This window comes from Tenebrio molitor, chromosome 1 (assembly GCF_963966145.1).
Source record: "Tenebrio molitor chromosome 1, icTenMoli1.1, whole genome shotgun sequence".
Classification (NCBI taxonomy): domain Eukaryota; kingdom Metazoa; phylum Arthropoda; class Insecta; order Coleoptera; family Tenebrionidae; genus Tenebrio; species Tenebrio molitor.
In genome coordinates this window covers 34556331-34572443 of record NC_091046.1, presented here as the reverse complement: position 1 = coordinate 34572443, position 16113 = coordinate 34556331, and the positions used below count along the sequence as shown (strand labels likewise).

Genomic DNA, 16113 nt, shown 5'->3' with positions numbered 1-16113 from the left:
CTGCATCTTTCGGTTACAGACCACTCAATGGTTTCGATTTTCCGACATCGCGGGGAATGAATTTGCGAAATACCTCGTAAGTCCCAGGTACTTCCGTACTTGATGAATTTTTGTCGTAACGGGAAAATATTTTGCCGCTGCCGTCTTTTGGGATAGATAATAAAACCGTCAATTACGTGTCCGCGAAGTTCACTTGTTGCGAGAGAATTATTTTGATAGGCGCAGTGTCAATCCGTACTTATTTCTAGAGACGTTAATATTTCGCCGAGTATTTTGTGTAGGATCGCTTGAGATATCGATTATTAAAATATCGACAAAACGGAAACAATTTCAGCAGAACGAGCGGTGTTCTCTTATCAACATGTGATTCCAACCCACAGCCAGATGCTAAATTCCTTCACCCCCACGGTGTAACAAACAAACGAGACAAAAGGCGAGGTACTTCATACAAGGTCAGGCGACGGGGTTATGTTGTGTTTACATTATATCGGACTATTTTCGGGGCGTGAAATGGTGCCGAGATTGTTAAGTCGCTACCATATTAATTGTCCGCTAAAAGCCGATCGGAGCATTTGTCAAATGGACACCGTAAGTACTCGCAATGGTCGTCTGGGTGATAAACGCGGCGTATGGGATGGGGTTTCGTCCCGTTCAAGATCAAGATGATCGCGGCCGGTGGTTGATCGGTGACGCGCATTCCGCCAAGGTACCTAGTACCTAACACCGCTCCGTCTCAGAAATATTATCAGTCCCGCACTCTGGGAACTCATCGAGGACATCCAAAAGGCCTGCGATCGCCTCCAATTCCTCCTTCTCACGTGAACCCCGTCTCTGGTCAACGTATTTACCGATTCGCAGCGGTCGTCGCCAGTTTCGAATGTAGAATTTATCGTAACTATTTCGTGTAGACGTGTGGAAGCCACGGAGATGGGTCATTATGCCTCGAATTTCGGCATAAAGAGTTAATGATTCGTTAATTTTGATTCACCCGGTAACGCACAGCCGACGCGTAAACAGTTGGTTGACGGTGTCAGGTTTGTTTTTGTGTAAAATATAAACATCTTCCCGTAGTACAGTTGGGTAAAATTCTGTCCGATTAAGACGTCAACACCCCCGACGCAGAGATTCGTTATGTAGGGTATCGTATTTCGTAAAACGTCAACATCTAATACTGCACGTGTGCAAGTTTCGGTTCCCAATGTAGGTCCGCAAAGAGTAAATAAAGTAATAGATCGTCCAGTGGTTGAATGATAAGTTTTATGCCGTTTCAGCCGTTATTAATTAGCATTCGTTCCCGAGGTCAAAGAAAACGTTTATTGTATGGCCGTTTAGCGCTATGGTTTTTGAAGAAATCTGCTAGGAACGAGAATTTAATGTTCGATGGCCAATAACTCGTGGCCTGCAGAACCCGAATTAGGGCACGATCGACGTACGTGACCCGTTTGATTGCAGGTGAAGCATCTCACTCTACTGGGTACTGTTTGGCCCTGTTTTTGTTGTGCTCCGATAGAAACCCGAGAAGTACTTGGTTGGGTCGCGTTTGGCGCCGTAGACACAACCGACGATTTTAGCGTCTTCAAGTGGCTAATAAGTGTGTTTGGATCTCGAATTCCCGCGGCCTCGATCGTGAATTTAATATTTTCGTCGGCGATACCTCCCATTATCAGGTTGACCTGGTCTTCCGAACTCAGGGGAATTTTTAGCTGGTGGATCAGCGCGAGTTTTACGAAAGCATACTCGTACAGCGATTGATGCGCTCTCGGTACGCAAGCGAACATGTTTGACAATAATTTATGTAGGTCGCGTTTCGGAATAAAATTTTGCCGCAACATTTCTTTCCACTCGACCCAGGTGAAAAGATGAGTCGGAAGACCCCGATACCACACCTCTGCCGGTCCGCGCAATTTTGCTAGGGCTAAATGGCTGGTCACCTTGTCGTCCCACCCGTAGATCTCCGCGTATTCGTCGACCGCATGAAGCCAGTCGTCGACGTTACCCGTCAATGGATTAAATTCATTAAGGATGCCGCTAGAGATGGTTCCGACGCTTACCTCAGTCCGTGGTTTAACCTGTCTTACCACCTCGGACATGCCCTTGAGGATAACTTCGCTCAGGCGGGAGACCGTCTCCTCCGTGCGCTGGGAGTTGGTGCGGCTCTCGCTCACGTGTCGCCTCCGCGATCTCCCAGAACGGCCCTCGGTTGTCGACCTCGGGGTCCGGTGACGATGACGCCGTTTCTCCTTCCCCGACCGACGATGCTTGGGTCGACGCTCATGAGACCTGGCCCTGGACCTGCTACCCCGAAGTTCCAACTCCTGGGATCCAGATCCGGAGTATGATCTCCTCGAGGCTCGTGAACGGGGCATTGTTTTTTCGCACTTATTCACTGGTACTAACTAACTACTACTTTCACTACACTACTTTTCGGGTCTTTTATCCCACTTCTGATGTTAACAATAATTCGGTATTTGGGTGATAAACCAGTAAAACACAGATTCTCAAAACAAGTAGTTTTAATCTCGGGAGCAGCTGATACAGGTCTCGACTCTTTGGTGGTAGTTTCGTATCTCCCCTTTTCCGCGCGGTACTTCGTCCTGCTCCCGTCACCGGCCGTCGGAATCCCCGAGTACCACCGAGGACGCCCACGCAGTGCTGACGTGACGTTCGTGGAGTCCTACGGGGTTTCACCCGTTAACAATAGTGACAGTTTGACGTTTATTATTATTAACTAAAGATAGCGATACGATAGAGATACGAAAAATCTGACACTGTCATAGTTATAGCCCTTTATCTAAGTAATTATTGTTAATCGCACGGTATTTAGAGTTTATAACTTTACATTTACCTATGTTACAGATTAATTAGACATAAGTTCCGTTTTTTTGTTTTGTTAGGACCGTGGTAGTTTTCACTTATGCGAAACGAGGGCAAATGTCCATTAGTCACACTTGTCGACAGATCTGAGACAGCCCTCTGCGTTTCCCATGGGTGTTAGAAACAGTTGACATGTTTTATGGTTAGTGTGTAAATTTGCTGGGACTGATATGACCGTTGTGGTCTTTTGCGGGTGCATGTGGTTTGTGTATTTGGTGTGGGCGTTGGGTGAGTGAGGTGATAGATGGATGCCAGATGTAAGAAAGGGGATGTATAAATGCGATTTTAGTTAGTTTTTAGACACTCTTGTTTTGACCTAAGATCTGGTAACTTGTACTGATTTGCAAGAGTCCTTAATATAGTGAATTATTAAGAGGTCTGAGTTTGTTTTTTGAATCCTGACAAATTGAGTGTTGATTATAACAATTAATTTTATTATCAGAAGTGGGATACTCAGGTATGTGTGATTCTGCCTGAGTGAACTCTGAGGTATAGTGAAGTCTGTAGGGTCGTGTGAAGTGATTTCGCGATCTGAGTGGTGCGTATACGATTACAGTGGGGTAATCGGCACAGTTTAATTGTGGTGGTTGTGTGAAGTGATTTCACAACCATATTTTCTTGTGTGGGGTCGCGTGAAGTGATTTCGCGTCCCGAGTTGTGAGCGAAGTAGTTCGTTTACTGAGTCGGGTAAGTCGAGTGCGAGTTGTGCGTACGAATTTTCGAATCGTCATGTCGAGAAGATATCACGAGTCCGATAGTGATGATGATCAGCCCCTTATTCAGCGGATGGAACGACTAGATTCTCCGAATGGAGAACCTGAACATCGTGCCGGAGGACAAGGTGTTGCAGGAATAGAGATTGGAGCAATGCTGAACACGATGAATCAGCTGATGCAACAAAATGCTCAAATGTTGCAAATTATAACGAACAGAAGTGAGAGTAATTCCAGAAGAGACAGCAGTGAAGAAACGAGGGTACGGCATACTCAATATCAAATCATGCCGGATTTGACAAAGTCTATTGGGTACTATAAAGGAGAAGCCGAGATCGAAGACGGTACGGGATGGCTAGATCAAATTATCTCCATGGCGGAGTTACATTTGTGGCCAGAGGAGTTTAGGCTGGAAACAGCAAGAAGTCACCTGGTGGGTGCAGCTAAAAATTGGTATGTTGCTCATCGCGGAGACATTAAGACTTGGGACGACTTTGTGACCAAGTTTAGTAAGACTTTCGGTGTAAGTGCGAGTTTAACGGACTGTTGGCGCGCAATGGAAAAACGGCAGCAGAAAAATGGCGAGTCAGTGAGTGCGTACTTCCATGAAAAGTACAAGTTGTGCAAAAAGTTAAATTTGTCATTTTCTGAAACGAAAGAGCAAATTATTACGGGACTGGCTAATAGAAGTATTGTGCAAGGACTTTTCGCGAAGTTTCATGTGGACAGTGACGATTTGTTGCATGACATTATGGATTTTGAAAGACTATGTAGTGCCGGTGACCGAGACAGACGTGATCGCGAGCGTGAACGTGGTGTGAAAAATCGATCCGAAAATCCCGGGAACCCAAAGCGTGAGACGAAGCCGTCGCCGTCGCCGTCGCCGTCGTCTCAACTCCAGTCGGCGAAGACATGTTTTCGTTGCAAAGAAGTGGGCCACTTTGCAAATTCGTGTCCGTCAAGACCACAGATTACGTGTTTTACGTGTAAGCAGCCGGGACATAAATCACCAGAGTGTCCACAGAGAAGACAACCACCCGTGGTGCAGCATGTAGATAGCACCAACAACACCAATTTGAAGTATTATAAAGACGCTGTTGTCAATGGTGAAGTCGTGAAGAGTTACCTTGATCTTGGCAGTACGGTGTGTGTCATGAGGGACGACTTGGTGCCAAAACTTAATTTGATGTGCGATTGGTCCGATAAGCGTAAAATAGTCGGGTACGGTGGTGCGGTCACTATGACCCTGGGTACAACTAATGTGCACCTCGAGGTAGATGGAGTTGGTGCTGACGTTAATTTTTATGTGGTACCTAGGGAGACGCAAAAGATCCCTTTACTTGTTGGTCATCCGTTCACCGAACAGCCGCACATAAGGATAATCAAAACGAAAGATGAAATCAGAGTAGAAAAGGACACAACAGCGACCGTGAACTCTACTCCAGAGAAGGTAGTTTTATGGGCCAAGGACGCTTCCGTAATCCCTGAGAATTTTCTAGGCCATGTGGTCGTAAGATCAAATAAGATCAACACCGACCCATGTGGAGAAGGCGGGGTGCGTCAAATTGCTAGTATGGACTGTGGTCTGGTTTCGAGGTGTGTTGTGAAGACCGATGAAATTGGTGAAGCCGTACTTCCGGAGTTAAATATAAGTGGAAAAGACGTAACTGTGAAAGAAGATAGTGAAATGGCACGTGGCGAGACTTGTGTCGACGGCACTTTATGCAGAAAAGTGAATACGGTTCCGGTCATCGTTAGTGAAGTGGACAATGGTTGTCGGGTTCATCGCGAAGAGGAAGAGGTTCTCATTCGACGGGCGGTACCGCCTCAAGCTCCTGGTCAACTACGACAAGTGAAGACTTCGATTGAGCAGCATCAAAGACGGAATCGGCGACGTCCCCGTCGTCCTAGACGGCAACGAGGTAGACCAGGTCGAGGACAGGATGGTGCGCTCTCTAGGGGAGGGCCAGTGGCGCAACAAAGTGTTCGGTCTCATAAAACAATCTGTGTTGTGGATCGTGTTCAAGATTGTAAACTGTTTGTAGGATGTAATTGTATAGGTTAGTTATATGAGAGTTCTTTCTTTTAGTTATGTTTTAAGTTAGGTAAGTTGTGTTACCGACCTAGGATAATTAATTCATAGAGTCGTTGATATTGGGTGTTAGATTTAGATAATAACTTGTATTTGGTATAGAATATTGAATGTACTATGTCTATTGCGTGTGTGTTGTGTAGTGTGGATGGTCCTTTGTTCTCGAGGACGAGAACTGGTCAGGAAAGGCCGAATGTTACAGATTAATTAGACATAAGTTCCTTTTTTTGTTTTGTTAGGACCGTGGTAGTTTTCACTTATGCGAAACGAGGGCAAATGTCCATTAGTCACACTTGTCGACAGATCTGAGACAGCCCTCTGCGTTTCCCATGGGTGTTAGAAACAGTTGACATGTTTTATGGTTAGTGTGTAAATTTGCTGGGACTGATATGACCGTTGTGGTCTTTTGCGGGTGCATGTGGTTTGTGTATTTGGTGTGGGCGTTGGGTGAGTGAGGTGATAGATGGATGCCAGATGTAAGAAAGGGGATGTATAAATGCGATTTTAGTTAGTTTTTAGACACTCTTGTTTTGACCTAAGATCTGGTAACTTGTACTGATTTGCAAGAGTCCTTAATATAGTGAATTATTAAGAGGTCTGAGTTTGTTTTTTGAATCCTGACAAATTGAGTGTTGATTATAACACCTATATTAATCATTGTCAATTATTTCCTTTAAAATAATTTTCTGGAAGTAAGAGATTCAACCACTGAAGTACACAGATACATCCAGCCTACAAGAAAATCTAAAATTTGTTAACAAATATGTTCACAGTAGGAGCTTTAATGCTCTTGTAAAATGCTAATTTTATGACTGACGGTGTCAGGGTTGCCAAAGCTAAATAACCACCAACACTGCATTCTACCCAGAAAATCAACCGGCAACGTTGTACACTTAGATTTCATTCGTCTAGCATCCTAGTAATATCAAAATTGCCATTCGACACTTAGTGTAATTTTGTTTTCACCAACATAATTCAACAAGTGGTGGTTATTTGGGTTTGGCACGGCCTATACCTGGTGCAATGTTAGATCCAAAAATTCTGAATACTTCTGCAACTTTAACCACACCTGTTTTTTTTTTTCGGAGACGCTTCTTGTCTGTAGACGAGTGCAGAACTGCAGAGCTACCCTGTGTGATTTTTTTCTGTGCTCTGTGTGATTTTCGGTGCTTTCCGAACTACATTAGAGGTTGTTGTTGTCCAGCCGTCCTGGTTTGAACTAGGTACATAAAGTCTAGTCACGTTGGATTTTCTTTTCAAGGTCAAATAATTTAATTTTTTGGCTCTGTAATTATGTTTTGTAAATAGTGACATGCAGCTAATCAACATAACGCCATTTTGCAATGCTCAATCTAACGTGAACGGTGTTGACTTGCATGTCACTATTTACAAAACATAATTACAGAGCCAAAAAATTAAATTATTTGACCTTGAAAAGAAAATCCAACGTGAATTGACTTTATGGGCCGGTTGTACCAAATTAGTTTAACTTCCGTTTATCTCCTGGTCTAGATTAAAGTTAGTATGTGTTTGCGGTACTAAAATTATTTCTGTTTCGCGGGAAATGTACCTATTTTAACAATAATAAGACATAAATGGGTCGCACGTGGGTTGGTGATGTTCCCACCATGTTTTATAAAATCCACAATTATCTCGACCATCCACATGTATCACTCTTTTAACATTTGTAAGCTTGCGAAGGAACGTAAGGCAGCCTGGTTCTAGTTTGGCTAGATTTATAAAATCATACGAACCACGTTTTTTGTCAAATCAGGTTTAACAATCTACTAACTTTCCTAAAAGAAAAAGGCCACCAAGTTTTAGAGTGGGTCTGTGGCTTTCATGATTTATAAGCGCATTCTTTCACTTTAATCCCCTTTAATTTTTCCGAGTGACGCTTTTGTGTACTAAGTAGGTAGTTATTGCTCAACGTTTTTAATCAAAGTATAAATGTCTCCACTCTCCATCCCGGGAGCAACCAATTATATTTATCTTCCAGGTATCTGCCGGGGTTTTCCTTATCTAGGGATATGCTGCATTTAGGTACTTCCGCCATTTAGGTACGCGCGCTCAACATATTATTCAGGGCGCCATCTTGTGTTGATGAACCGGCTCACAAAGAACTTGGGTCGACCGGACTGTGTTTTTAATTTTTATGTGTTTGTTATTGGTTGTTCCCACTTGTCCCATCCCAAATTGAAAGTTTTTCTTAGGTAGCTCCATCAACAAATCTTGGTCGCGGTTTTGTTTGCATTTTTTTCCAGTTTTGCTGTAAATGTAAATTCTTCCTTACCGCGAGGGTCTCTCTCTTTGAGGGGTTTTAAATTTACTTCCTCTAACATCCAAGCATTGAACATGACCTCGCGACCCCCCTCGTAAAATTTAAACATTTTGCGCCCCAGAGGGACCCAAAAACTTAACGCGTGGCAGGGCTTGCTGAATGCTGGCCTGCAAGGTCGTTCATCCTGTAAGTTGTCCCCGAGTTCCTTGGCACAAACTTCCTGAATTGTGATCATGTCTATTTCCATGAGTTTGTGGGACCTGACAAACGCCGTTTGTTTTTGCTTAAAATCAAAACAAAATGAACAAGAGTAAATGGCTAGCCCCTCTCAACAAGGGGTGGCACGCTGGCGGGTTTTGCCAGATGATAAATAGCCCTCGGGTGATGGGACTTTCCCCCTTGTTTGAGGATCCACCATTATTTATAATATAAAAATTAATTTAAAATTACAAATTTTAACAGAAAATGTTTACTTAAGAATGCAGTATATTAATATTGAGATTTTAATAACGGAAATGAGGGTTTCAAATGAAGCAAAAAATGTTATTCCTCCTTAACTTTGGAAATGTATTGTGGGTTGCATTTTCAACTCCGCTCATTATCACTCGTGAAATAGGTAGGTACTGTTACGTTATAAATTACGCTCCCGAAACTGGGCAACCCTGTTGCCAGTTACAAATCCGGAATGTTCAGGGGTATAACGAACAGGTCGTGGGCTTCGACTCGGTTTAAATACGAACCACGAGTATCGTCGACTGAGACTGAAAAATGGTGAGAACTGCCTGGAGTACGGGAAATGATACAGAACAAATTCGTGGAGAAAGGTTTTTATTTATAGACTGTCACCTGAAATTGTTGTTACAAGACAAGATTACGATAAAATGAAATGAAACCTAGAAATGCACAATTCTTATCTAGCACAACGTAATGAAATGATACAATCTGCAAAAAAAAAGAAACAAGAAAACTCCACGATCTGTAAAAAGAAGTAACCTGACACAATGCTGTCTAATTTTCTTCTACCTTATTCCAGACAAAATATAAAACTAATTATACCACGAGCTTCCCTGTTTGACGTGAACTCAACGAGCCAATCTTCCGACACCGTTGACAGCAAGTCGCGAAATTATAAGGGGGGTGGAAGGCCGACCCTTTTTCTGGAGCTAGACGATTACACCGCCCTCCGGTAAGGGTAGGATGTCGAGCTCTTCCTCCTTCCCTTCAGCGAGTTCCGGATTTACTGCCGGGTGACAACTGGGGTCGTTGAACTTTATCAGCCCGATGAAGAAACGTCGCAAGAAATTTTGATGCTCGCCGATAGCTCGATGCTGATGAGGTCACTCCCAGCTGATACGGTGAAGCCGTGTATAAAAAGTTATGCCCTTGACGAAGAATTACAATTTGATTCAAAAATGGATTATACAGGGTGTTTTCGAAGTTGAGGTGTTCCTTGTAACATGAAATACTATACATTATTCTTAAGAATTTTAGCCTAAATCTTCTTAGTAAAATGTTTGTATTAACGGAGATAATTGATTGTATATTTTTATTGTTTTCTAAAATTTAGAGTCCGGTCCTGTCTATTTCTCCGCTGTACTAGATTAATAACTGACGTGGCCCAGGATGGTGTCTTTCTGGAAATCGCTCTGCGTACTCTCTGGACGCCGCAGGTGCATTCTGCTAACGTGATAACGTTGCCCATACATACAGCAACATATCTGTGAGCTCATTATTTTCGTAATGATAAAGCCATTCCGACTAATTAGATGACAACTCTGACAGTATTTTTGATTAACGTCTATGCTCATTTGATTTTTTTTGTCAATTCTAATTTGTTAATCAGCGCAAATTTGAGCAGGACCGGTTTCAAAAATTTCAAAAAAATTAACTTATTGTATCTTCATTGATTGTCGTACACATTTTACTAAGGTGATTTTGGCTAAAACTCTTTAGAACAACGCATACTATCACATGTTAGGGCGCGTACAGACTACGCGAACCGAGCATGTAGTAACATGTAATGTAATGCTCGTCGCAAAATTGGTGCCACGAACAGCCGACGAACCGAGCGCGCAACGAACAGCTTCTATACTCCGTTCACTGATTGATCGCACGCCTTTTCACAGACACAGAGACGAGTGTCTATGCTGCAAAAAGTCGAATAGCGCACATAACATTTGTTTATCATTAATACATACTCGAAGAATAAATAATTCAACTTCATTCAGATTCACAGCTGTAATTCTGTTAACAACATCATAGGCGTAGGAAAACTACTGGCGGGATGGAGAGTGCACGTTTCTCAGGTCCTCTCGGGCTGTTGATGTTGCTATGGAAACTTTAAAAAACGCGCGTTTTTGAAAGTTGGATTTATACACACTGAGGCGTGCTTTAATTAAGTAAAATAGGTTACCAATAAAAAAAAATATAACCATCACGGGTGCTGTGCCCGTGTTTCGGCGATGGTCAGAATAAAATGGATGCCCGTTTTGGGGCCGATTTCTAATGTTACCTGAAAAGGTAGGAGGTTACAAGGAAGGGATTCGTCGCTAAACTGTGCTTTCAAAATAAAATTTTCATTCTCCCGCGAACGTACAAGTAGTATCTTTTTTCGAGATTTTCGGTCCTATCATTGTCAATAATTTGTCAAAGTCTGTAGGAGACATTCTTGTAAAATTTTTATAATGTCCACTGACATGTTGAAATTTTAAATCTTGCATAAGTTCATTACCGACGCGTTTTCTATAGAATTCGGTTCGCCACCAACGTCGCCGCTTCTTCTCTTTTTTAATCATATTGCACCCATCGTAAAATTTAAAAAAAAGGTAAAGCCATAACTGCACATCTTCGGAGAAAGTAGGTAGAATGTTGGTTGTTTTTTAGTTTTGGTACCGAAAATAGACTCCGTGTCATAAAAAAAAACGAATTATAGTTTAAAAAAATTAAATTATAATCGAAGGTAAAATAATAATTTTTATCAGATTTAACAAATTAGGTCGCGTTATTTTTGGCAAGATTAATTCCAGAATTCAAACTTTAACGTTAATTATTTATTTTTAATACTTACAGTTATTAAAAACACAATTATTAGAAACAATTTGGGAATCTGACAGGCGTAACATGCAATTTTATTCGTTTTTGACAGAAGACAGACTAGGAAGACGGTTTATCCGCGATAAACAATTTTGATTGGATGAAAGCAAGCGCTGAACACGCACGTTTGATGTATGTGGGAATTAATCTGTAGTAATATAACAATAATTGACTTAAACATCGGATTGATTTGCGAAGCTGATGGCATGCTCCACCTCGACTTATGCATTTTTACAACAAATTGACACAATTCGGATTATTTTAGAAAATGTGAAACTTATTTATTAGTTACTGTAAAGAGTTGCTTTCAAAAATAATAACCTATTTGTTTTGTTCAGCATAAATGAAATGCATAAAAAACTACAGTGTTTCATTTGACAATCAAGACCGTTTAAATAAGGGACAAAAACTAATGGTAACTGAAATTGTTGGAGATTAGATTTATGAGTTTATGACTGTGGTCAGCTCCCTTTGTCGAGATGCGTTTGTGAATGGCGCTTTGTGTTCGTCAGAAAACCGACAGTGAGCGGAGCACTGCGAACCGTTCGTGGCGCGCATGCGCTCTCGAGGTTCACAGCTTCGCCGTCCAAATCAGACGAACGCTTCCTTGTAATTTATTTAAAGAGTGTAGTAAGTTATGGTATGTATTTAATAAAATGTATGGATCCCCATATTTGTAAGAACGCCTAACAAATTAATGAGTAAATGTTATAATCAACAGCAACTTCGCTCCTACCTTTTCAGGTAAAATTAGAAATCGGCCCCAAAATGGGCATTCAGTTATTCTGACGGACAAGCACCCGTGATGGTTAATAATATTTTTGCATCATCGGAACTATTAATAAATAGATAACATTTTCTTTTTAATTTATTAAATTGTTTAATTTTTCCAAAGAAGGCATTTTTTACATTTTTCATACTAGTTTATGGCCCATTGCTCTGCACGCGATGCCGAATCTAAACAATAATTTCTTATTTGATTACTTACCGTCTTTTGATAAGTAAACATGTTCATGAAATCGGTAAACACGTGAAAATGACCGGTGGTGCAAAAACGTTTTCTACTGACAAATTGTCATTACAAAAGTTTACCTGTAAAATGGTAAAGAAAAAAAGAATTCTTCATTTTCTTCATTGTTGTAGCTACTTTTAATTCTTTAAACAAATTTCTGAACTAACAATATTTGCGTTAATACTTACCTGCCTTGAATTGAGATTGCCCATCGAACACGCGTATTTTTTTTGGAGATTTTTGGGTCCTATTTTGGTTAGTAAATTCTCACCGTCTGTGGGAGACATTCTATTAAAAATTTTATGCTGTCCGCTAATATGTTGGAACTTTAAATCTTTATAAAGCTTGTCGAGCCTTTTTCTCTTTTTTCATCAGATTCCACATAATTCTTACTGCATCACCACACAGAATTAAAGCTAACGGTTTTTCGTTATCACTCTTATCACATACAGGTCGCTAAAAAGTATCGATACAGCTAGTATCGTGTGTTTAAATTCTATAGGCTGATATTTTTTTCAATTTTATAACATCTTTTATTTTGAAGATACAAAGCCAACTTGATTTTTTTTAAATAGCACGAGAGGTCAAATTTAACACCGTTAAAAAGAATATTTTTTTGTGAATCCAGTGATGAGGCACATGCATATCTCAATTTACTCGAAACTTTATAAAAAAATTATCGAATTAATAAAATTTGAAAAAATTTGACCTTTGGAATGTTTTTTTAGCCATTGTTAATTCTTTGCCGCCTGCACTTTGGCCAAAAACTTAATAAAAGTATAAGTGTAGAAGTAAGACATTTAACTGAAACAGATACATTTTAATAAAAAAGATAAAAAGTTTAAACGCGAAATACATAATTTTTAAGCAAAAAAAAAATTTTCAAAATGGCGGCGATGTGGGCATGTGTTACTTCACTGAATTCACAAAAAATACTCTTTTCAAAAATATTACATTTAAATCCCCCGTGCCATTTAAAAAAAAACAAGTTAGTTTTGCATCTTCAAAATAAATGACGTTAGAAAATTGAAAAAACTATCAGATGATAAAATTTAAACACTTCTACCTGTGTGCCAAATTTCAATGCGTTCTGCTAAACCGTTCTGAAAATATTTAGCTGAATCCATACTTTTTAGCGACCCTGTACCTGTAATGTAGCTGTAATGACACGCAACCTCGGAACTATCGAACTGAACTGAGACGATTATAAAAAAAATCACTTAAAAACATAACGCACTGAAAAATACAAAACTCTCCATCCAGCCAGTAGTTATCCTATGCCTATGATGTTGTTTACAGAATTACAGCTGTGACTCTAAATGAAGTTTCAGTACAGGTATTTTCAATAATTGTTATAAACTGTTGTTGGAATTATTTATTCTTCGAGTATTAATGATATAGCAAATGTTATAAAGTGTAGACACTCGTCTCTGTGTCTGTAAAAAAGCGCGCAATCTATCATCAGTGGACAGAGTATAGCTGTTCGTTGTGTGCTCGGTTCGTCGGCTGTTCGTGGCACCAATTTTGCGACGAGCATTACATTACATGTTACATTACATGCTCGGTTCGCGTAGTCTGTACGCGCCTTTAAAAGGAACACCTCAACTTCGAAAACACCCTGTATACAACTGCCAATGAGACAGTGACGAAATGAGCACTGAAATGTGTTCAATGAGTCGGTCATTGAATATAAATGAAATGAAATGCAAAAAAAGTGAGAGGTGATAGAAAACGTGGAAAGTTGATCTATCCGTTAAATATGTAATGAATAAAATGTGGAAGCCAGGGCCTGGAACAAAAAGAGGTATCACCACTGCTCCGGACTTGGCTGGTGGGTAGATCCGGGACCTTCCGGTGAGTCCGGGGACGACCTGGACTGGCAGGACCTGACGAGATCTTGATCCGCAAGGCATTCGGTCCGGAGACCTTCCGTAGTGAAGTCCTTGAATCGCTTGGCGACTTGGGACGGTGGTACTTGGACGAATCCTCTCCAACGACCCTCGGGAACTTCACTACGACATCTCATCAGCCCTGCAAATTCACTGGATCACTGGCCCCTTGACTCTCCCCAGGCACTAACAACACTGCGATACTGCGAACAGCCGTGAACTTCCCCTTTTTGTCTCTGGTTCCCCCGATTTATAGTCTTCGCCCCCTCTCTGCGCAGATTCGGTCCAAATATTGAAAGTTTTTTTTCTCTACTAGTTACAGAACTCCTCACCTTTTTGATTGATCCACTTCCGATGAACGATTAATCACTGTTGGGTGGTGATATTAGCCGTTCAAATGATATAGTCGTCTTTGTATAACTACTTAAAAACTTTATTGTATGACAAAATGTTGATGTACAAGTGTTAAGTACCAAGGATAGTGGTAGACTCTGGTTTTTACCGCTATATCTCGACTTAAATAAGGGTGGGTGATTTCACCCCTCTCACAAAGAAAGTAGGCAGGACTACCTGCTACAGTACCTCTTTCTAACAATAACGTTCAAAATTACATTATTTTGTACATATACCGCCCCCCTTGAAGGCACGGACTTCAAAAATATTGGAATTAGCAAAGATCGAACATGGTTATTAGAAAAAGGATTGTTACATAACAAACATGACAAAAAACATTAAAATACAAACATTGAAGTCAATTGTAAAAAAAAAAAAGGGTTAATGCATAATTATAACAAATATTTACACGATACAAACATAGTCTATTCATTCGCTGGCAGAACGCACACCTTTCGCGTGGCTCTTTTGAAGATGCCTTTGACAGTCTTTACGGACACTACGCGCACAACACCGTCACTTCCGGGATGAAGTTCTACGATGCGTCCCAATTTCCATTGTAGTGGCGGCGTGTTGTCCTCAACTAGAATCACCATGGAACCAACTTCCAAGGCGGGGGTAGACGGTCTGGAACCGGAACCACGGAGCTGCTTGGAACGATTGATGTTTTGAACAAGGTACTCCCTTTGCCAGCGGTGCCAAAAGTGCTGCCTCATCTGTTCCACTCTTTGCCATTGCGTCAATCGGTTGATCCTCGTCGTCGTAAGATCTCTTTCGCTTATAGAAGTTAATGGCTCTCCGATGAGGAAGTGACCAGGGGTTATGGGATTAAGGTCATTAGGATCGTTACTCAAGGGACACAAAGGTCTGGAGTTTAGGACTGCTTCAATTCTTGTTAACAGGGTATACAATTCTTCGTAGGAGAGCACGACTTCTCCAATTGTTCTCTTTAAATGACCTTTAATGGATTTTACGTTTATTTCCCAAATACCGCCCATGTGCGGGGATCTGGGGGGAATGAAATGCCACGAGATACCCTTATTAGCCAGATTTTCTGTAATTTGACTAAATGAAGCTGACTTTAGAAATGTTCTTAGTTCCAGTAATTCTCTATTGGCGCCAACGAAATTTGTAGCATTGTCCGAATAAAGATGGTACACATGACCACGTCTTGATATGAAGCGTTTTAGCGCATTCAAAAAGGTTTGAGTCGTTAAGTCACCAACTAGTTCTAAATGAACGGCTTTAGTTGAAAAACAGACAAAGACGCAAATATATGCCTTCACAGTACGCTTACTGCGACCACGACATTCCTTGATGTAAATAGGCCCGGCATAATCTACGCCACTGATTGAAAATGGTCTGGTTGGTTCGACACGGGATTTGGGCAAATTACCCATAATAGGATACATAACGCTTGGTTTGACTTTAAAACATTGCAAACACTGGTGCAAAATCTTGCGTACCACACTGCGTGGAGAAATTATCCAAAAATTTTGACGTAACGCGGCTAAAGTTCCCTGAACACCAGCGTGCAGTTGCTCAATGTGCACGTGTTTGACTAATGCCTTAATCAAATGGTGATCGTTTGGTAGCACGATGGGATGTTTGACATCGTAAGTTAAGGATGAGTTTTGCAACCTACCTCCCGCGCGAATTAAATTATCATTCTTGTCGAGAAAAATATTTAAGCACAGTAAACGTGATTTCTTGTTAATCGGTTTGTTTTGTTTAAGGCAAGCTAATTCATCGTTGAATGCAACTTC

General features: G+C 41.0%; 2 protein-coding genes across 2 annotated transcripts in view; one reads left to right on the top strand and one right to left on the bottom strand.

Annotated features, from left to right (window-relative positions):
- Positions 1–16113, top strand: part of LOC138138392 (uncharacterized) — a 189274-nt gene that overhangs the window by 4948 nt on the left and 168213 nt on the right. The window lies entirely within an intron of this gene.
- On the bottom strand, positions 14773–15345 carry LOC138127186 (uncharacterized). The gene has a single exon (XM_069043105.1). It carries the CDS (start codon positions 15343–15345, stop codon positions 14773–14775), a length of 573 nt encoding a protein of 190 aa, XP_068899206.1.

What these genes read in the sequence shown, in the direction of transcription:
- LOC138127186 (XM_069043105.1), bottom strand. Translation starts at nt 15,345, where the DNA reads ATGGGCGGTATTTGGGAAATAAACGTAAAATCCATTAAAGGTCATTTA.